General features: G+C 47.8%; 1 protein-coding gene across 1 annotated transcript in view; it reads left to right on the forward strand.

The window, feature by feature from the left end:
- Positions 1 to 22,996, forward strand: part of fryl (furry homolog, like) — a 58,252-nt gene extending 35,256 nt beyond the window's left edge. Inside the window, exons 27-36 of the mRNA XM_071202591.1 lie at positions 2,991 to 3,299; positions 7,370 to 7,731; positions 10,644 to 10,845; positions 12,470 to 12,619; positions 13,921 to 14,019; positions 14,485 to 14,553; positions 16,846 to 16,863; positions 19,772 to 19,882; positions 21,005 to 21,198; positions 21,425 to 22,996. Of these exons, the coding sequence (XP_071058692.1) occupies positions 2,991 to 3,299; positions 7,370 to 7,731; positions 10,644 to 10,845; positions 12,470 to 12,619; positions 13,921 to 14,019; positions 14,485 to 14,553; positions 16,846 to 16,863; positions 19,772 to 19,882; positions 21,005 to 21,198; positions 21,425 to 21,641 (1,731 nt within the window). The 3' untranslated portion in view covers positions 21,642 to 22,996. The remainder of the gene's footprint in view (positions 1 to 2,990; positions 3,300 to 7,369; positions 7,732 to 10,643; positions 10,846 to 12,469; positions 12,620 to 13,920; positions 14,020 to 14,484; positions 14,554 to 16,845; positions 16,864 to 19,771; positions 19,883 to 21,004; positions 21,199 to 21,424) is intronic.
- The last annotated feature ends 242 nt before the right edge of the window (positions 22,997 to 23,238 follow it).

Consider the following 23,238-nt stretch of genomic DNA (forward strand, 5'->3'; position numbering starts at 1 on the left):
TCAGCGTACTCCCAGGCCCCCTCCAGGATCCTTGCGAGAGTAAAAAGCTGATCCGTCGTTCCACGACCAGGACGGAATCCGCATTGTTCCTCCTCAATCTGAGGTTCCACAATCGGCCTGACCCTCCTTTCGAGTACCTTGGAGTAAACTCTCCCGGGGAGGCTGAGTAGTGTGATGCCTCTGTAATCGGCACACACCCTCTGAACCACCACCCCGGTCTGCCACTCCTTCGGTACCGTTTCCGACTTCCACGCAACGTTGATGAGACGTGTCAACCATGACAGTCCCTCAACGCCAGCCAATCAAACCGCGTGCTTGCGTGTCCGGGGCGGGAGATTAATGTGATTGGTTACTGGTCGCACGCCAGACACGCCCACCGGCAAACTTCAACGCGACGCTGCCGTGTGGACGTACCGTGACACCCCATCAGTTGGGGTCAACAGCGTCCCATCCTGACTGCACACAGCTGATTGGTTCCTGCTTCCCCTCCTGAGGCAGCTTGGTGGTTCCTGCTCCCCCTCCTGAGGCAGCTTGATGGTTCCTGCTCCCCCCTCCTGAGGCAGCTTGGATGGTTCCTACTCCCCCTCCTGAGGCAGCTTGATGGTTCCTGCTCCCCCTCCTGAGGCAGCTTGATGGTTCCTGCTCCTCCTCCTGAGGCAGCTTGATGGTTCCTGCTCCCCCTCCTGAGGCAGCTTGATGGTTCCTGCTCCCCCTCCTGAGGCAGCTTGATGGTTCCTGCTCCCCCTCCTGAGGCAGCTTGATGGTTCCTGCTTCCCCTCCTGAGGCAGCTTGATGGTTCCTGCTTCCCCTCCTGAGGCAGCTTGATGGTTCCTGCTCCTCCTCCTGAGGCAGCTTGATGGTTCCTGCTCCCCCTCCTGAGGCAGCTTGATGGTTCCTGCTCCCCCTCCTGAGGCAGCTTGATGGTTCCTGCTCCCCCTCCTGAGGCAGCTTGATGGTTCCTGCTTCCCCTCCTGAGGCAGCTTGATGGTTCCTACTCCCCCTCCTGAGGCAGCTTGGATGGTTCCTGCTCCCCCTCCTGAGGCAGCTTGATGGTTCCTGCTCCCCCTCCTGAGGCAGCTTGATGGTTCCTGCTCCTCCTCCTGAGGCAGCTTGGATGGTTCCTGCTCCCCCTCCTGAGGCAGCTTGATGGTTCCTGCTCCTCCTCCTGAGGCAGCTTGGATGGTTCCTGCTCCCCCTCCTGAGGCAGCTTGATGGTTCCTGCTCCTCCTCCTGAGGCAGCTTGGATGGTTCCTGCTCCCCCTCCTGAGGCAGCTTGATGGTTCCTGCTCCCCCTCCTGAGGCAGCTTGGATGGTTCCAGCTTCCTCCTCCTGAGGTGTCGGACGGTTTTCCAGAACAACTTTGGTGCTCACCCGAACTCCACGTTGAAGCTTCCCAGGTCTATCCAGAGGCTTCCCCGCCACTCGACCCGACTCACCACCAGATGGTGATCAGTTCTCCGCCCCTCTCTTTACCCGAGTGTCCAAAACATACGGCCTCAGGTCCGATGATACGATAACGAAATCCATCATGGACCTTCTGCCTAGGGTGCTCTGGTACCACGTACACTTATGAGCATCCTTATGTTCGAACATGGTGTTTGTTATGGCCAATCCATGACTAGCACAGAAGTCCAGTAACAAACCACCACTCCGGTTCAGATCAGGGGGGCCGTTCCTCCCAATCACGCCCCTCCAAGGGTCTCCATCATTGCCCACGCTCCACCAGATCCAACTGGTAACGCTCCACCAGATCCAACTGGTAATGCTCCAGTCACTCCAGGACCTTGAAATGCCTCTTACGAAGCCACTCCTTCGTTGCCCGGGCGGTGTGTTTGGGATCATTGTCATGCTGAAAGACCCAGCCACGTTTCATCTTCAATGCCCTTGCTGATGGAAGGAGGTTGTCACTCAAAATCTCACGATACATGGCCCCATTCATTCTTTCCTCTACACGGATCAGTCGTCCTGGTCCCTCTGCAGAAAGCCCCAAAGCCTGATGGTCCCAGCCCCATGTTTCACAGCAGGTGGTCTTTGGAGGCAGCTCAGCATTCTTTCTCCTCCAAACACGTCTAGTTGAGTTTTTACCAAACAGTTCTATTTTGGTTTCATCTGACCAGATGGCATCCTCCCAATCCTGTTCTGGATCCTCTAATGCTCTCTAGCAGACTTCAGACGGGCCTGGACCTGTCCTGGCTTCAGCAGGGGGACCCGTCTGGCACTGCAGGGTTTGAGTCCCTGGCGGCGTAGTGTGTTACTGACGGTAGCCTTTGTGACTCTGGTCCCAGCTCTCTGCAGGTCATGGACTCGGTCCCCCGTGTGGTTCTGGGTCTCTGCTCACCGCTCTTGTGATCACTTTGACCCCACGGGGGGAGGTCTGCGTGGAGCCCCAGATCGAGGGAGATTATCAGTGGTCTTGTATGTTTCTTCACTCCAAGCTGCTTACCTGTTGCAGATGCAGTCTTCCCAGCCGGGTGCAGGTCTGCCATTGTGTCTCTGGAGTCCTTTGACAGCTCTCTGGTCTTGGCCACAGTGGAGTACTAGTGCTGGTAACGCCCCACCAGATCCAACTGGTAATGCTCCACCTCCCACACAAGCTCCGGCTCCTTCCCCCTCCCCCCTCAGAGGTGACATTCCACTGAGTCTGGTCCGTCGAGACCCCCTGCTTTCACTGCCTCCCTTTTGGCACCCAATCCCAAGCGCGTTGCCCACGTTGCCTTTTCGGGCTCACCGATGAGATAAACATTGAAATAAAATACTGAATTAAATGAAATCAATAAATGAATGAAAACACCAGGTTTTTTAGGTACTATTTTCAAATTAAATTATTATTATTTTAAAATTAAATTATTAATTATTATTATTTTAAAAATGATTCCTAGATTAAAATCATGTTTTAAAAAAGATAACGGATGACAGAATCCCAGCCCTCAGTGTATTCTTATGGAGGATCATATGAAGTCTTTGCTGACCCCCCTGTGTTCCCCCCTCAGATGAACAGTGACTCCGCCACAGACGACACGGCCTCCCATGTGGACTCCATGCATCATCAGGACTCCCTTCATCAGGACTCCATGCATCAGGACTCCATGCATCCGGACTCCATGCATCCGGACTCCATGCATCCGGACTCCATGCATCATCAGGACTCCATGCATCAGGACTCCATGCAGCGGGAATCCATGCATCAAGACTCCCTGCAGCGGGACTCCCTGCAGCGGGACTCCCTGCAGCGGGACTCCCTGCAGCGGGACTCCGTGTTGGAGCGGATGCATTCAGACTCCAGCAGCCAGCTGCCTGAGGTGCGATCACTGGGGGGCAAAAATGAGCTCTGGTGCTCGGGTGCTTTCTAGCTCTGTCTCTTCCTGTTTCTCTGCTTTGTGTTTACCTTCCAACGTCTGTCAGAGGCAGACGGTCCGGTGTGTGTGTGTGTGTGTGTGTGGGGGGGGGGGGGGGGGGGTTCTGTAGTCCTGGTTCTGTAGTCCTGGTTCTGTAGTGCTGGTTCTATACTCCTTGTTCTGTGCGCTGCTTTAGTTCTTCCTCCTGTCGTAGCTTCGCTCTGCAGGCTCTTGCTTCTAATTAATGTGGTTACTGTGGTTACTGTGGTTACTGTGGTGGGGCTCGCTTACTTGTGATTTGTGGAGATTAAATCAGAAGCTCACCTCAGGCCAGCTGTCACTGCTCAATAACACCTGACTCAACCTCAAAATACACACCTGGACGACCCAGTTACACCTGATGACTAAACGTCCGGTAACACCTGACGACTAAACCTCCGGTTACACCTGACGACTAAACCTCCGGTAACACCTGACGACTAAACCTCCGGTAACACCTGACGACTAAACCTCCGGTAACACCTGACGACTAAACCTCCGGTAACACCTGACGACTAAACCTCCGGTAACACCTGACGACTAAACCTCCGGTTACACCTGACGACTAAACCTCCGGTAACACCTGACGACTAAACCTCCGGTTACACCTGACGACTAAACCTCCGGTTACACCTGACGACTAAACGTCCGGTAACACCTGACGACTAAACGTCCGGTTACACCTGACGACTAAACCTCCGGTTACACCTGACGACTAAACGTCCGGTAACACCTGACGACTAAACGTCCGGTAACACCTGACGACTAAACCTCCGGTTACACCTGACGACTAAACCTCCGGTAACACCTGACGACTAAACGTCCGGTAACACCTGACGACTAAACGGTAACACCTGACGACTAAACCTCCGGTAACACCTGACGACTAAACGTCCGGTAACACCTGACGACTAAACGTCCGGTAACACCTGACGACTAAACCTCCGGTTACACCTGACGACTAAACCTCCGGTTACACCTGACGACTAAACCTCCGGTTACACCTGACGACTAAACCTCCGGTTACACCTGAACCTCCATCTAACTTTTAATGGACTCCAGCTGCTAACCTCCATCAGAAGCATGTGTGAGTATATGTCTGTTACACGTGGTGTGGTCACTTTAAAACCTTCATATTAACAAGCTTCAATATTAACATCTGTATGGAGGACTAAAGCTGCCAATATGATTAAAAAAAAGACTCAATCAATAAATGATTTATATAGAAATAAATGTGCATGATCATTTTAAACTAAATAAATATGAATAGAAATAATTACTTGCCACATTTATTTGACAATAGAAACTTTTATTTATTCCTTTTTTATTGGATTTGTTCATTTAATAAGTTGTGTTTTTACTCCTGTTTTTACTTTAATGGCAGCTTTAGTCCTCCGTAGTGAAACAGCTTTGCCATCCTCTGACGTGTATCGCTTGTACTAACAACGGTGAGTAGACTGCAGGATTTTAAAGGAAATGACCCAATCTTTTGTCTTTGATTTAATCTTACCTCATACATATTTATAGAGAGCGTCTTTATTACTCAGCACTGTGTGTGTCATCTGAAGGACATCTCCCCATCGCTGCGGCTCTTAGTGTAATGAGCCCCAGATAAAACCATCAATACTGAGGGCGAGCTCTTCTAAAAGCTTTCTGTAATATCGCCCCATCATCCTGCTGGCCGTCTGCCATACCCCCCCCCCCCCCTCCACGACACTTTATATAAAAACAACAATAGCTCTTAATTAGGGACCCTCTCTGGGTAAATGACATATGTAAACGGTCCGTGTTTAGCACAGTCAGAAAACTCTTTCACTGGCTTCAGGAATCCAGAAAATAAGGCTATCATTTGTTAAATATGTTAAAAAAGAAAGTCAATTTAAAGAGACCTATCATGCAAAATGCACTTTTGTACGTCTTGTATACGTGAACATGTGTCCCCGGTGCGTCAGAAAACACAACCCTCTCTCTTTTCCTCCGTACCCACATCTCTAAAAACGGGGCTGCAACGGATCTGATACAGACTGATCCAGATATGAATTATTTCCTACGTCACAGAAGGGGTGCTCCGCTTAGTGGCCAACTCTCCACCTATCAGGGGAATGTGGGGTTGGGCCACGGCCGGCCATTGCCGCTCGAAAGCGCTGGAGACGCTGTAGTACATATGCCAGGCCTGTAAGTGGCGCTGCAGTCTGCCACAAAAGCAGCGAAGAAGACTTCCCGCGCATGGTTGCCATGGTTGCCCTTCTGTTTATTCTGCTTTCCTAAAAGGCTCTAATATACAAATAAGTTTTGAGTTTAGTTTTGTGACTTCCTCGAGCAGGCTTTCCCGTTCTGTTCCATATCTTCGGGGCTTAATTAATGACCAATTTTCTTTTTGCTGCCGTTTCTGGGAACCTCAAACCAGCAGCAGAGGGTCGCCGTGTTGTTGACGGCTGAGTTAGCAATGTAGCTTAGTCCTTGCCCATTAAGGGCCTTACATGTCAGGAGGAGGACCTTAAAATCTGTCGTAAGGTAAACAGTAAACAACTTTAATCTCAGAACAAACAGAAAAACACGTGGCCCTTATCGTCTTCCTCCCTGATTATTATCGCTGCCTTTATTATTAGTGACGTCACTAACTCTGTATTAAGTTATAAATCCTCAGATAGCGGTCGGTCACTGATGTGATTTATAGCCCCTGAGGTCCGGCTTTAAGGGCACTTCAGTGATGGACTCGGAGATATCGGCCTCTGCTTATTGATCCCTTTCCTTTTCTGTGATCTCTCGTGAGAGGCGTTAGCGAGCGCAGGGACGAGAAATCTCAGAGGCAATGCAGCTCGTAAAAAGTGCCGACTTCAAATCCCTCTCGGATCATTTAAACTCACGTGAGATCTTAAGTAAAGTCTTAATTCGGCCGATAACAGAGGCTCAGCAGTGAAGCTGGGATATTAAGAGCTAACCGAGCCATGTCAGAAAATATATAATTTTAACGTACAATCATCCCCCATACTGATTAATAATCCGTCACTACTGTGTTGAAGAGAACCAATCAGCATCAGGCTGCATCTACGCCAGAAATAAGGGCTGTGGTTAAAACAAGCTGAAGAGATCTTAACGCTTTGTTTTACCACATAAAATACATCAGTAAATACCCCACTGGTGTTTATATGAGACGACTAAACGTCATCACGCCCCACATTAGCCACCTTTAGCTTAGCGGTGGTGACGTGAAGTCATGTGACCGTGTTGTAGTTCCTTTATAGCCCAACATTAGCCTCCTTTAGCTTAGCGGTGGTGACGTGAAGTCATGTGACCGTGCTGTAGTTCCTTTATAGCCCAACATTAGCCACCTTTAGCTTAGCGGTGGTGACGTGAAGTCATGTGACCGTGCTGTAGTTCCTTTATAGCCCAACATTAGCCACCTTTAGCTTAGCGGTGGTGACGTGAAGTCATGTGACCGTGCTGTAGTTCCTTTATAGCCCAACATTAGCCTCCTTTAGCTTAGCGGTGGTGACGTGAAGTCATGTGACCGTGCTGTAGTTCCTTTATAGCCCAACATTAGCCTCCTTTAGCTTAGCGGTGGTGACGTGAAGTCATGTGACCGTGCTGTAGTTCCTTTATAGCCCAACATTAGCCTCCTTTAGCTTAGCGGTGGTGACGTGAAGTCATGTGACCGTGCTGTAGTTCCTTTATAGCCCAACATTAGCCTCCTTTAGCTTAGCGGTGGTGACGTGAAGTCATGTGACCGTGCTGTAGTTCCTTTATAGCCCAACATTAGCCTCCTTTAGCTTAGCGGTGGTGACGTGAAGTCATGTGACCGTGCTGTAGTTCCTTTATAGCCCAACATTAGCCTCCTTTAGCTTAGCGGTGGTGACGTGAAGTCATGTGACCGTGCTGTAGTTCCTTTACAGCCGAACATTACGTTAGTTTTTACTTCAAATATCCTAAAGTGTTGTTAATATGTGGAGGTTCTCCGTCTGAACTAAAGGTCATGTCTCGCTCTCTGGTTGCAGGACGGAGTCAGCATGACGTTAGGAGAGGAACTCAGCAGCAGTGTGAGCACAGACACGGGGTTCTGCTCCGTCCCCCCGCTGCCCTCTGACGCCTCTGAGCTGTGTGACCTCCAGGACCCTCAGGAGGACCCTAACCCTGACCCCCCTCCCCCGCCGGCCATAGACACCCCCCCAGGGTCGCTGTATGAGGAGGACCCCCCCATAGTGCTGCAGATCCCCCCAGAGACTCAGCCAGACCCAGATCCTGATCCAGACCCGGACCCCGACAGCACCTTTGGGTGGGAGGAGGACGTGACGCTGGCTCTGAAGGAGCTGGACGATCGCTGTGAGGAGGAAGGGGGCGACTTCTCAGACATGTCCAGGTATGAACAGCACTTTAAAGAGTCCTCTCCTGCTGAATATCAGTATGTAGTGTCTCTACTTTAAAGAGTCCTCATCTGCTGATGTTCAGGTGTATATCAGTATGTAGTGTCTCTACTTTAAAGAGTCCTTTCCTGCTGATGGTCAGGTGTATATCAGTATGTAGTGTCTCTACTTTAAAGAGTCCTCTCCTGCAGATGTTCAGGTGTATATCAGTATGTAGTGTCTCTACTTTAAAGAGTCCTCTCCTGCTGATGTTCAGGTGTATATCAGGATGTAGTGTCTCTACTTTAAAGAGTCCTCTCCTGCTGATGTTCAGGTGTATATCAGTATGTAGTGTCTCTACTTTAAAGAGTCCTCTCCTGTTGATGTTCAGGTGTATATCAGTATGTAGTGTCTCTACTTTAAAGAGTCCTCTCCTGCTGATGTTCAGGTGTATATCAGGATGTAGTGTCTCTACTTTAAAGAGTCCTCTCCTGCTGATGTTCAGGTGTATATCAGTATGTAGTGTCTCTACTTTAAAGAGTCCTCTCCTGCTGATGTTCAGGTGTATATCAGTGTGTAGTGTCTCTACTTTAAAGAGTCCTCTCCTGCTGATGTTCAGATGTATATCAGTATGTAGTGTCTCTACTTTAAAGAGTCCTCTCCTGCTGATGTTCAGGTGTATATCAGTATGTAGTGTCTCTACTTTAAAGAGTCCTCTCCTGCTGATGTTCAGGTGTATATCAGTGTGTAGTGTCTCTACTTTAAAGAGTCCTCTCCTGCTGATGTTCAGATGTATATCAGTATGTAGTGTCTCTACTTTAAAGAGTCCTCTCCTGCTGATGTTCAGGTGTATATCAGGATGTAGTGTCTCTACTTTAAAGAGTCCTCTCCTGCTGATGTTCAGGTGTATATCAGTATGTAGTGTCTCTACTTTAAAGAGTCCTCTCCTGCTGATGTTCAGGTGTATATCAGTGTGTAGTGTCTCTACTTTAAAGAGTCCTCTCCTGCTGATGTTCAGATGTATATCAGTATGTAGTGTCTCTACTTTAAAGAGTCCTCTCCTGCTGATGTTCAGGTGTATATCAGTATGTAGTGTCTCTACTTTAAAGAGTCCTCTCCTGCTGATGTTCAGGTGTATATCAGTGTGTAGTGTCTCTACTTTAAAGAGTCCTCTCCTGCTGATGTTCAGATGTATATCAGTATGTAGTGTCTCTACTTTAAAGAGTCCTCTCCTGCTGATGTTCAGGTGTATATCAGTATGTAGTGTCTCTACTTTAAAGAGTCCTCTCCTGCTGATGTTCAGGTATATATCAGTATGTAGTGTCTCTACTTTAAAAAGTCCTCTCCTGCTGATGTTCAGGTGTATATCAGTATGTAGTGTCTCTACTTTAAAGAGTCCTCTCCTGCTGATGTTCAGGTGTATATCAGTATGTAGTGCCTCTACTTTAAAGAGTCCTCTCCTGCTGATGTTCAGGTGTATATCAGTGTGTAGTGTCTCTACTTTAAAGAGTCCTCTCCTGCTGATGTTCAGGTGTATATCAGTGTGTAGTGTCATAGAAGACGACATTTAGCATCAAATACAATATATCAATCTGTACATTGGACAGTTTATAAAGTTTTGTAAATCTGTCCAAAATGATCATGAAAAGCAGATTATATATTATTTCTCTGTCCAGTGCTTTGGTTTGATATCCGAAGCACTTTGAGACGGAGCTGGCTCTGATCCACAGCCGAACATCTGAAGGTGGGCCAAGCCCGGCTGGAGGACGCTCGTAGAGCCAGAACACACACACACACACACACACACACACACACACACACACACACACACACACACACACACACACACACACACACACACTATCCTGAAGGTCTCTCCTTATCTGTGTGTGTGTGTGTGTGTGTGTGTGTGTGTGTGTGTGTGTGTGGTGTGTGTGTGTGTGTGTGTGTGTGTGTGTGTGTGTGTGTGGAGAGATTGTCCTGCAGCGGGACTTTAACTCGTTTCTCCGTTTGAGAGGATTTGGTGAGCGAGACCCAAAAATACTGACGTTGTTCCCGAGAGCAGGAGTGTGTGTCTGCAGTGCTGCGTGCTAGCAGCTGCAGACAAGGGGAGTGTGTGTGTGTGTGTGTGTGTGTGTGTGTGTGGGGGGGGGTGAGAGGGAGAGAGTGTCATTCGGGATGAGGACAGAGGCTGTGCACAGCACCGGCTTCAGATACCTTTACTCTGTGTGCTTCTTCAGGCTGTTCGGCCCCACCGGCCTGTGAGTATCAGAGAGAGTGTGTGTGGGTGTGTGTGGGGGGGGGGGGGGTGGGTCTGTGTGTGGGGGTGTGTGTGGGGGGGGTGGGGGTGTGATGCTAATGCTATTAGCTGCTGTTGTTATTGTGCTGGGGCTCTGCAGCAGATTGGAGCTGCAGGGAGGAAACGGTGTTTGTGTGTGTGTGTGTGTGTGTGTGTGTGTGTGTGTGTGTGTGTGTGTGTGTGTGTACCCTAACCCGTCCTTCAGTAACAACCGACTCTTACTCCGCTGACAGATACAGGAAAACATTCGTGCCGACTAACTCTGTATAACAGCTCTCTCCTTTAGTGTATATAATATCCTGCTTTATATTTTGTTTCTGTAAATGTGTAACTTTTTTAATGCTATTTTATTTCTGATTTGAGATGTTTACATTTTGGATTGTTTATTTCTAGTCTTTTTATTTCTCAAATGAACTGCCTTGTCGTCTTATGCTGCTGCCACGCAAACATATGGGATAAACAAAGTACCTCTTATCCTTATCTTCCTGTGTGTGTGTGTGTGTGTGTGTGTGTGTGTGTGTGTGTGTGTGTGTGTGTGTGTGTGTGTGTGTGTGTGTGTGTGTGTGTGTGTGTGTGTGTGTGTGTGTGTGTGTGTGTGTGTGTGTGTGTGTGTGTGTGTGTGTGTTGCAGTCAGGATGAAGGTGACGCAGACTGCTTCCCCCAGACCTCCCCGCCCCCTTCGCCCTTTCTCTCTGCCATCCTCGCCGCCTTCCAGCCGGTCGCCTACGAGAGCGAGGAGGAGGCGTGGCGTTGCCATGTCAACCAGATGCTGTCGGACACGGACGGCTCCTCGGCCGTTTACACCTTCCACGTGTTCTCCAGACTCTTCCAGGTACTCACACCTGAGTCCCCACGGTAATATAATGTGGGGTTTTCTCCGAGAGAAGCACGGTGTGCTGCCGATGGACAGTTATCATATGCACCAAGTCATCGCTATTTCTTTAACGTTATATTGTTTTTATAGCAAGAAAATACCACACAGTACGTTTTTAAAATTGGTTAGTTTGTTAGAGGCAGATATCTTCATGGAAAAAATGTACATAAGTTACGGCCCCTACACCCTACTGCCCATTCACTTTGAATGGGGTGACGTCACGATTCGCCGAACTGCATTGTGGGAGCAAAGCGTAGCTTCTCTCGAGGTGCTCGCTGCAAAAGTAGAGCAATGTTCTACTTTTGCCGCCTCGACGGAGGCGTCAGCCAATCAAATCCCTCGTATGTAAATCTGACAGTACAAGCAGTAGCCAATCAAACCGTGTGTATGTTGGGAGAGCCAGACCGCAGTTATTTCCCACATGTCAACAAAAGGAGGCGAACATGATCGTGGCGGAAGGGAACATACAGGGACACAACCCGGAGGAGCCAGGTATGGGGGGAGGTGGTAGGTTTTCGCTTGTTTGGGGAGTTTATATCCAGTGCACTTCGTTTGAATGGACAGCTAGCAAGCATAGACAGTATATTTAGCCAGCATGGATGTAGCATGAATGCTTTGCTTTGTGTGTCCGGGCAGGGACATTCATGTGGTTGGTTGTTGGTCGGGCTGCTCGCGTTGACTCCCCAAGCTCAAGACACGCCCACCGCCAAGCGGCAACGCACGCCGCCGTGTGTAGGGGCCGTCATAGACAGAATTATTATATTTGAACTAATTTATCTTAGCTTTAGTGTGTTTACGTTCTTGCAATTAGTTGATATCCAAATATAAAAACTCCATAACGATATACACACTTTGCTTTCATGCATCATTTGACTCAATAGCCGCTTTCACACCAAGTACTTTGCCGTACTTAGTTCCCCCAGGGCACTGAGTGCAAAACGCGTTCACACCGGAATAAGTTCCTGAGGGAGGATGAGGCAAATGAAGCCGCTGACGTCACTTCTTCTTCTTCTGCTTTGGGTTTACTGGCAGGCCGCAAACCACTTCACGGCGTATACTGCCCCCGGAGGCCCCGGCCGGAAGTCCCCGGAGTTGGGGAAGGCTTCAGTAGAAGCTGCTGGGACTCCCAGCAGCTTCTACTGAAGCCTTCCGAGTAAATCTCCAGAACGCCGACACCTCCTCATCTCCACCGCTCCCATGTTTTATTTTGTGTTACCAGAAGTTAGTCTCTCTGCGTTTCTGCGCGGGGCTAATGCTAATAATGCTAATGCTAATAATTTCAGAGTTTTACGGGGCGTGGTTTAAAATCCGCCCAGCCAATCAGAAATGGGATAGTCCCACCTCTCTAAAAGTTCTCTGAACTAAGTTCTCTTTTTGGTGTGAACCAGGCACTAACGGAACTAAATGGGAAAAGTACCCCGGTGTGAAAGCGCCTTATGTCAGTGCACAGCAGACTAAAGGACATCCTGAAATGTTCCCTATGAACTGAATCCAGTATCACTTTTTTAAATCAAGAGATACAAACAGATTCACAGCCCTAATAGTGAGCCTCATAATTATTATTTTAACCCCCTCCTCACAGAACATGCAGAAGAAGTTCAGCTCCATCACCCACTCCTCCGTGAGGTTCCTGGGGGAGAACCTTCAGCGGATGGGGAACCAGTTCCTGAGTTCTCTGGAGGTGATGACGTCTCGCTCGCAGTGCCCCACAGTGCTGCTGGACGCAGAGACGGTGAGCTGCATGATGGGAAATGTGCTGCAGAAACATGTACATTATCATTTATAAATCACTGCATGCTGTGCACATACAGAGCTGCAGGATGTGGTGTTTCTGTGTCGGTCCCTGAAGGCAGCATCTCCCTGGTCCAATGGGATTCCTCCATGTCATTTTGGATTATGTCAGAAAATAATCTCAAACGTTGATGATACTTACACGTTTAGTTCAGCAGGATGATCTCTACATATTAACACCACTTTATGATTTCTGAAGTAAAAAGCGAACACACGGTCACATGACTCCACATCACCACCGCTAAGCTAAAGGTGGCTAATGTTGGGCTATAGAGGAACTACAGCACGGTCACATGACTTCATGTCACCACCGCTAAGCTAAAGGAGGCTAATGTTGGGCTATAGAGGAACTACAGCACGGTCACTTGACTCCACATCACCACCGCTAAGCTAAAGGAGGCTAATGTTGGGCTATAGAGGAACTACAGCACGGTCACATGACTTCACGTCACCACCGCTAAGCTAAAGGAGGCTAATGTTGGGCTATAAAGAAACTACAGCACGGTCACATGACTTCACGTCACCACCGCTAAGCTAAAGGAGGCTAATGTTGGGCTATAAAGGAACTACAGCACGGTCACATGACTTCACATCACCACCGCTAAGCTAAAGGAGGCTAATGTTGGGCTATAGAGGAACTACAGCACGGTCACATGACTTCACGTCACCACCGCTAAGCTAAAGGTGGCTAATGTTGGGCTATATAGGAACTACAGCACGGTCACATGACTTCACGTCACCACCGCTAAGCTAAAGGAGGCTAATGTTGGGCTATAAAGGAACTACAGCAAGGTCACATGACTTCACGTCACCACCGCTAAGCTAAAGGTGGCTAATGTTGGGCTATATAGGAACTACAGCACGGTCACATGACTTCACGTCACCACCGCTAAGCTAAAGGAGGCTAATGTTGGGCGTGATGACTTTTAGTCGTCTCATTAGACGCTTGTTAGCAACAGTTTTTTTAAATACACCAGTGGGGTATTTACTGACATATTTTATGTTGTAGAGCAAAACATTAAAGTCTCTTCAGCTCGTGATAACCACAGACCTTATTTCAGGATAACAACCAAAAACACATTCAGCAAACCATTGCCCTCCAGACCAGGGGACAGGAAGTGAGGAAATGCTGACTCATGTTGGGTTTTGAAGACTCATTCCTGCAGCTCTGTAGTGCTGAGTGTGTGTCCTGGAGCTCTGTGGTGTGTGTTGTGTTAATGTGTGTGTTGTCCTGTCCTGTAGCTGGTCTCTTGTGGCCTGTTGGAGACTCTGAAGTTTAGTGTGCTGGAGTTACAGGAACACCTGGACACCTACAACGCCAAGAGGGAGGCGGCCGAGCAGGTGAGACTCCGCCCATCATCATCATCATCATCATCATCATCATCATCATCATCATCATCATCATCATCACTTCCTGTTCACTTTACTTTAGAGAAAACTGCCTACAACTTCAATTAAAACATAATAAATCAAATGTATTAACCTTTTACATTTCCCAGAAGCTTCCCTTTCTCTTTGAGTTTACAACAATTAATTTTAGACTCAGGATCTGGACTTTAAACATTTAGACTCCCACCGTCAGGATCATGTTGACATCGCATCTAAATAAAGTGCAGACGATGCAGAGAGAAGAGAGCCGTGTGCGTGTGTGCGTGTGCGTGTGCGTGTGTGCGTGTGCGTGTGTGTGTGTGTGTCCTTTAATTCTCTGAGTGCAGCCCTGTTATTAGATCTGCCCCAGCAGCCTGTATCGCGCACAGACGTCCCCCTCCATCTGTAACCCTGCGTGTTGTTCCTCTTCCTCTGCAGTGGCTGGAGAACTGCAGGAAAACCTTTGGAGACAAAGAGAGCAACCGGAGAGCCGACACTCACACACAGGTAGGAGCAGTGAGGTCAGAAGCAGCCACTCAGACATGTGAGGTACCAAGTGTTTCACTTTTAGTAAACAAAAGGAGGCGTTGTCAGACCATGCACTGAAGCCTACAGGGAGAAGCCGTAACACATGGCGCTAACTCTCCTGCTCACGCCTCCTGCCTGACCCCAGGTGTGGTGCACGTGTTGAACGAGCTGCATGTCCTGTCGGATGCTGCTGTGTACTAACAACACACTGTCTGCACACACAGCGGCAGGCGTCTCTGCCATGAGGTGTTCACATGTTGGGTTGCTTAGTTCTAGTCTTTCAATGTCTCTATTGCACAATGCCCGTCTCTTTACGCTGCAACGCAAACATTCCCCACATTGGTAAACGTGTGAGTTGAGATGTCACTCAGTGAGAAGCCCTTTAGCACTGAGCTAGCACACTGCGTATTCACATGGAAGGAAGCGAACTCTTTGCTGCTGTGGGTTCAGTGCTGACGTGTAAGCTCCGCCCCCAGACCATAACCTCTTCCCTGTTTCTGACTCTCGCTATCGCCAGCTCCACTCTGATGAGCTTCAGCACCTAGCACCTAGCACCTAGCTGGTTTAACGGTTTAGATTAGCACCTAGCACCTAGCTGGTTTAACACTTTAGATTAGCACCTAGCACCTAGCTGGTTTAACACTTTAGATTAGCACCTAGCTGGTTTAACACTTTAGATTAGCACCTAGCACCTAGCTTGTTTAACACTTTAGATTAGCACCTAGCTGGTTTAACACTTTAAATTAGCACCTAGCTGGTTTAACACTTTAGATTAGCACCTAGCACCTAGCTTGTTTAACACTTTAGATTAGCACCTAGCTGGTTTAACACTTTAGATTAGCACCTAGCACCTAGCTTGTTTAACACTTTAGATTAGCACCTAGCACCTAGCTTGTTTAACACATTAGATTAGCACCTAGCTGGTTTAACACTTTAGATTAGCACCTAGCACCTAGCTTGTTTAACACTTTAGATTAGCACCTAGCTGGTTTAACACTTTAAATTAGCACCTAGCTGGTTTAACACTTTAGATTAGCACCTAGCACCTAGCTTGTTTAACACTTTAGATTAGCACCTAGCTGGTTTAACACTTTAGATTAGCACCTAGCACCTAGCTTGTTTAACACTTTAGATTAGCACCTAGCACCTAGCTTGTTTAACACATTAGATTAGCACCTAGCTGGTTTAACACTTTCAATTAGCACCTAGCACCTAGCTTGTTTAACACTTTAGATTAGCACCTAGCTGGTTTAACACTTTAGATTAGCACCTAGCACCTAGCTTGTTTAACACTTTAGATTAGCACCTAGCTGGTTTAACACTTTAAATTAGCACCTAGCTGGTTTAACACTTTAGATTAGCACCTAGCACCTAGCTGGTTTAACACTTTAGATTAGCACCTAGCTTGTTTAACACTTTAGATTAGCACCTAGCACCTAGCTGGTTTAACGGTTTAGATTAGCACCTAGCTGGTTTAACACTTTAGATTAGCACCTAGCACCTAGCTGGTTTAACGGTTTAGATTAGCACCTAGCACCTAGCTGGTTTAACACTTTAGATTAGCACCTAGCTGGTTTAACACTTTAAATTAGCACCTAGCTGGTTTAACACTTTAGATTAGCACCTAGCACCTAGCTGGTTTAACACTTTAGATTAGCACCTAGCTGGTTTAACACTTTAGATTAGCACCTAGCTGGTTTAACACTTTAGATTCAGCACCGAGCACCTAGCTGGTTTAACGGTTTAGATTAGCACCTAGCTGGTTTAACACTTTAGATTAGCACCTAGCTGGTTTAACACTTTAGATTAGCACCTAGGACCTAGCTGGTTTAACACTTTAGATTAGCACCTAGCTGGTTTAACACTTTAGATTAGCACCTAGGACCTAGCTGGTTTAACACTTTAGATTAGCACCTAGGACCTAGCTGGTTTAACACTTTAGATTAGCACCTAGCTGGTTTAACACTTTAGATTAGCACCTAGCACCTAGCTGGTTTAACACTTTAGATTAGCACCTAGCTGGTTTAACACTTTAGATTAGCACACCCGAGTGCTTTGCATTGACTTTGTATGAAATCCCGTAAAACTCCTCGTGTGGTCCGAACACCCTTTCAAAATAAAGGCTTGTGTTCCTCTGATGTGTTTGTGAGGAAGAGGAGGAGGAAGGAGCTGCTTCCTGTCTCTGCCATGTGTCGCTCACTAATTCTGGATCTCTCTCTCCTTCTGTTTCTGTTGTTGTTGTTGTTGTGACCTGCTCACCTTCTTGCTTAGCAAATGGAGAATCTAGCAGTAAGTGGTTCTCATATTATAGACTCTTGTAGTCATACGGACAAACACTGACCATCCCCCCCCCTCATATCTACCTTCATTTAACCCCCCTCACTCATTATGATTTATTATCCTGTATGGCAACATGGGCCTTTCTCTGTTGCTCAACCCTTCGTTATTAAAGCACCTGATTGTGTCTGCAGGGAGATCTGTACTTTCTATGGACTCTGAATACTAGGGCCCAGAACTCGGTGATGCCAAAACTTGACCGTACTCGTTTTTCTGCAGATCCTCAGATAGTGTCTTTAGGACTCCAGACTAACGGCATCCTGGGAAGATAGAAAATGAAAAATATTCCCTAGAAATCCTACATTGTGAACAGCTAATCTGTTAAAGTGTGCAGGAGGGCTAGCTCACTTTAGCTGTTAGCCGTTAGCTGCTAGCCGCTAGCTGTTAGCCGTTAGCCGCTAGCTGTTTGTAGCCAGAGCGCAGTGTAACATCACGGTGCGTTCAAGCTCCATTCAGTAAAAATAAATATTGAGTAGAGGTATATTAAATCGTTTTCATGTTAGTGTTTTGAAATGGTATCCCCAGCAGTGTAGGATAGAAATCAGAGGCGTGTTAAACTTCCTAACAAAACCAAGCATGCTAGCGCTAACAAAGCCGGGTTTTTTTTATTGATGAGATTTGTATTATTTTATTCCCATTGGTGTTGAATTGGTGTTGAGAATCATACCACATGTTACTGGTATTAGTCATTTATTTTACAATGACATCCCTGCTGAACAGCAAGTCGTATTCCTAACATTCAAAGCTTTATTTAAAACTACAAACGGCTTGATGTCAGAGTTTGTCAGAGAGCTCATTTTGTCGTCAGGATTTCATCTCTTTCCTTCTGCATGTTGATGCTCCCTCTCATCCGCTGAGCAGCATGTCCTCCTGGATCAGGGTCTGACCTCTCGGTGATTTGGAGGGTTTCTGATCACATGACTAACTCTGGTAGAATCGGGGTGTTTCTCAATGTCGAGGAAAGCTGCTCCAGAGCCACTATTTCAAGCATACTACGTCATCGAGTGCCGCCGAAGGACTGTTACAATGTCCAGCATGCTTGGAAGTCTACCGAGCCCGGCGTACTAAGTTTGGAGAAATGTCGAGGTTGCACATGTGTAGACTCCGGTCTTAAAATCCCCATAATGCTTTGCGCACGGACCAATTTCCCCAAATCTGGTGAAGCCCCTCAATGCAGTGCGCAATGCCTCAATGAGCTCAATGTGGGCGGAGCTTCACAGATGACGAGTTGCATCCTGTTTCCCGGGTAGCAGTTCTCTTCCCTTCTTCAATCTTTCCCTTCCCCCCATCCTAACCCTAACCTCCCAAACCCCCAAACCTCTCCTACCCCTTACGGCCCGTCCACACTACAGCTTGGAGGTGGGCGTGTCTGAAGCTCGACCAACAACCAATCACATGAATCTTCTGCCCCTAACACACAAGCGGCGGTTTGATTGGCTAGAGCTTGTACTGGCATATGATTCGATTGGCTGACGCTTCCACCGAAAGCTTCAGAAGCTTCAAAAGTTGAACATTGCTCAACCTTTGCAGCCTGACACGCCAGGAAATCTCCGCTCTGCTTCCCACAATGCAGTTCGGCGAAAAGTGACGTCACCCCATTCAAAGCGAATGGGCAGACGCGCTGGAAACCGTTTTTGAAGCTGTGGAAGCCGTACTGTGGACGGGCCGTTAGTATTCTTTTTGCCACTTCTGATCAGTTCTCCTTTTCCTCCCCTCCCTGATGATGTAGTTGTGTTCATGTGTTCATAGCCATGCATGACGGCTGTTAATGTGTTTCATTTTACATTTTTAAATGCCGTTGCCATAGCGACAGATCCCTCGCCATCAAGTTAGTTCAAAAGTTTGCATTTAAACTCAAATGTAACACAGACCTCAAGGTATCATTTAATAATTAATAATATAATATATAACATGTTACTTTTGTGACTGGGTAAGTCCGCAACACGGGAGTCGGGACGTCACGTGCCTCAAAGGTTGAGAAAGGTTTAGCCCCGCCCACGTTGAGCCCCGCCCACGTTGAGGCACTGCGCACTGCACTGAGGGGTACTACCAAATCTGTGGCGGAAAATGAAAGGCGGGGCTTCTCATGTGATGCACACTTGCTAGCCTGTTCCGCTCTTTGTTTTCCGAATGCCAGGAAGTATCCTTGCCTCGCTTCTGAAGCAAGATGCTCGGAAGACACGTGCTACCAAGCAAGCGTCCTCGACATTGAGAAACACCCTCACTTCCTGCTCACACTGGACCCCATTTTAACCCTTTCATCTCTCCCCCTCGCCTCGCCTCTAACCCAGGAACCCATCTAATCACATGATCAGCTGTTCAGAGGTCAGCTGTTCAGAGGTCAGGAGGTCAGAGGTCAGAGGTGTGTGTGACTGCAGCAGGAACAGAGAGGAGCACAGGAGGAAGCGGACAGTGTGTGTTTAAACTCCTAATACATCCAGATTAGATCGACCCTTCAGCTTGCTGTCAGACGGAGCTTTCTAGGAAAGGTTTTCTGTCTTTCTCTCAAACATTCCTCACTTTCTGCTCACTCACATTGTTGAGTATTTTTCAGTCACGTAGGTCATTTTTGAAAAATCTAACTTTTCCAAAAAAATTATGAATTTTTTTCCAGTAAATATTTCTTTCTTGACATTTAGATCAGTGTTTGCATTCTCTTTTCGAGTTCTCACTTTGCCGTCACATAAACAAACCAATAATAGGAGTTCAGTGAGGCTTCCTGCTGGAGCTCCTGTCCGTCTCTCCTGCCGGCTTCACACCGACTGCAGAGGAGACTCCTGACCTCTCAGCCTCTGAACCCCGCACACTTCTCCTGTCAATAAGGTGTGTGTGTGTGTGTGTGTGTGTGGTGTGTGTGTAGGAGCTGGAGTTGTGTCGCAGGCTCTATAAGCTCCACTTCCAGCTGCTGCTGCTGTTCCAGGCGTACTGCAAGCTGATCAGCAGAGTGGACACCATCAAGGGGGAGGCGGAGGTGAGACACCTTTGGATCTGACTTTGAAGGTCCCCTCTTCTTCACGTCTTTTCTACATCAACATGTGTCTCCTCTTCTTCACGTCTTTTCTACATCAACATGTGTCCCCTCTTCTCCATGTCTCTTCTACATCAACATGTGTCCCCTCTTCTTCACGTCTCTTCTACATCAACATGTGTCCCCTCTTCCTCATGTCTCTTCTACATCAACATGTGTCCCCTCTCTTCATGTCTCTTCTACATCAACATGTGTCCCCTCTTCTTCATGTCTCTTCTACATCAACATGTGTCCCCTCTTCTCCATGTCTCTTCTACATCAACATGTGTCCCCTCTTCTTCATGTCTCTTCTACATCAACATGTGTCCCCTCTTCCTCATGTCTCTTCTACATCAACATGTGTCCCCTCTTCTTCATGTCTCTTCTACATCAACATGTGTCCCCCTCTTCTCCATGTCTCTTCTACATCAACATGTGTCCCCCTCTTCTTCATGTCTCTTCTACATCAACATGTGTCCCCTCTTCTTCATGTCTCTTCTACATCAACATGTGTCCCCTCTTCTCCATGTCTCTTCTACATCAACATGTGTCCCCTCTTCTTCATGTCTCTTCTACATCAACATGTGTCCCCTCTCCTTCATGTCTCTTCTACATCAACATGTGTCCCCTCTTCTCCATGTCTCTTCTACATCAACATGTGTCCCCTCTTCTCCATGTCTCTTCTACATCAACATGTGTCCCCTCTTCTCCATGTCTCTTCTACATCAACATGTGTCCCCTCTTCTCCATGTCTCTTCTACATCAACATGTGTCCCCTCTTCTCCATGTCTCTTCTACATCAACATGTGTCCCCTCTTCTTCATGTCTCTTCTACATCAACATGTGTCCCCTCTTCTCCATGTCTCTTCTACATCAACATGTGTCCCCTCTTCTCCATGTCTCTTCTACATCAACATGTGTCCCCTCTTCTCCATGTCTCTTCTACATCAACATGTGTCCCCTCTTCTTCATGTCTCTTCTACATCAACATGTGTCCCCTCTTCTCCGTGTCTCTTCTACATCAACATGTGTCTTTAATAATAATAATTATTAATAATCTTAATGTGTGAATGTGTTCGTGGTCAGGTGACCAACATGTCGGAGGAGCTCAGCCTCCTGGAGAGCTGTCTGAAGGAGGCGGAGGCAGGAAGGGACGCTCAGGAGGACGTCTGCATGACGGACGCCGCGCACACCAACACAGAGACGGCCGTCCAATCGCTGATCGAGAACCTGAGGACGAGAGACTTCAGCGCAGCGCTCACACAGGTCAAACTGTTCAGGTGAGACACACACTCTGCAACACACACACACACACACACACACACACACACACACACACACACACACACAGGTCAAACTGTTCAGGTGAGACACTTAGTCATACACACACAAAATAACAATCATACACACACACACACCCCCCCCTCATCCACACACACACACACACACACTGTAACACACAGGAAACACACACTATAATAACACATCCCCTCTCTCTCTCCCCAGGTCTCAGTGGCCGAACGATATCTTCGGCAGCGAATCAGAAGCCCCGGTTCAGACCCTGCTGCTGCTCTCCTTCAGGCAGCAGACCCTGGGTCAGCCGGGCTGCCTCGCTGTGGTTGGTCCCAGCCGAGACCTAAGCCCCGCCTCCAGCCGCCTGATGGAGATCAACCTGCAGATCAGGGAGGCTCTGAGCCGGGCCACGCCCCCAAACACGCTCTGAGGCCACGCCCCCTCCCCCCAAATCATACAAAGGGCTACAGGAAGTGTGGGACTGATGCTATTTCCTGTTTGAATGCTACGCTAACACGCAGATTCAGTTGCAATAAGAGGAGGAGGGGCGTTTCTCTCCTCCTGCGTTTCAAAAACCCTGGTTTGTTTTCTACAAAATGTCCTTTTCCAGTGTCTCGGAGACGAGGTGATGCGTTCAATGTCCATCCCAGTGTCTCGGAGACGAGGTGATGCGTTCAATGTCCATCTCAGTGTCTCGGAGACGAGGTGATGCGTTCAATGTCCATCCCAGTGTCTCGGAGACGAGGTGATGCGTTCAATGTCCATCCCAGTGTCTCGGAGAAGAGGTGATGCGTTCAATGTCCATCCCAGTGTCTCGGAGAAGAGGTGATGCGTTCAATGTCCATCCCAGTGTCCACGGCTAGCCCCTGTATGAATGAAAGCTAAAAGGCAGATTCAGTTGCAATAAGGGGGGGGGGGGTTTCTTCCCGCTCTGAACTGATTAAACCGAAGCGCAGATGGATTTAATTTATCTGCAGATTATTTTCTAAAATCCTGGTTTTGTTCCGTGTCTGAGTCCCCGTGATGCGTTCACTGACCCCCCGTGATGCGTTCACTGACCCCCCGTGATGCGTTCACTGACCCCCCGTGATGCGTTCACTGACCCCCCGTGATGCGTTCACTGACCCCCCTCGCGGCAGCATGTTTCAGGACCACATGCAGACGCATCTTCTTAATGACACGTTTTCAAACGCATGCTTGAAAGACAGAAGCACTGCGAGAATATTTTTTTGAGAAATGTATTTTTTATTAGAGCTAATCCTAGGTTGTAAATGTTAGGGTGTTTAACCTGTGACTCCTCAGGGGGTGTAAAGAGAGATCCGTGTTTATCTGCTTTAACCAAATAAGTAGCTGCCTTTAGACACTCGCGCGCGCATTATGGATAACTTATTCTACTCTGTATATATTTTAGAGATGTATAGTGTAAACAGTATTTTGTGTAATGCACTGTTCCTCCGCAGAGGAAGTCTGTACAAAGTGATGAGACGCCGCCTTCCTCCAATCACAACCTTCCTCTGTGATGTAGCTCCGCCTCCTGCTGCACCCCAGCCAATCAGAAGCATTCCCCGTCTCCACTGTGAGCTGTGATTGGCTGCAGGACTCTTCCTGTCCCGGCACATCGTGACGTCACTGTACTCATTCCTCAGAGAGCTTTGCTGCTTGTCTGGTACCTTTGAATGCTGTTCTTATTTAATGAGATATTATTTACCTGGAAGACGTGTCGATGCAGAGCTGCGTCGCACCTTCCTGTTCTCACATGCCAGATAATAAAACCCTAACCATACAGACGCGTCTCTGCTCGTCATTCTGCAACAGGGCTTCAGATGTGAGCGAATTACAGTGTGTCATCTTGAGTACTAGGATTGCTTGGAATGTGAAAAACATTACAAGATTAGAAAATAACACGTTGGTAACGATGGAGTGAGAAAGTTGGTTCATTGTAATCCTGTCTTCTCTCTTAGAAAAGTAATTGCTATTCATATTTAGCTTTAGGACAAAGCGGCAGAAGCCGTTCAGAGTGGAAGACA

Source organism: Pseudochaenichthys georgianus, unplaced genomic scaffold (assembly GCF_902827115.2).
Source record: "Pseudochaenichthys georgianus unplaced genomic scaffold, fPseGeo1.2 scaffold_595_arrow_ctg1, whole genome shotgun sequence".
Taxonomy (NCBI): Eukaryota; Metazoa; Chordata; class Actinopteri; order Perciformes; family Channichthyidae; genus Pseudochaenichthys; species Pseudochaenichthys georgianus.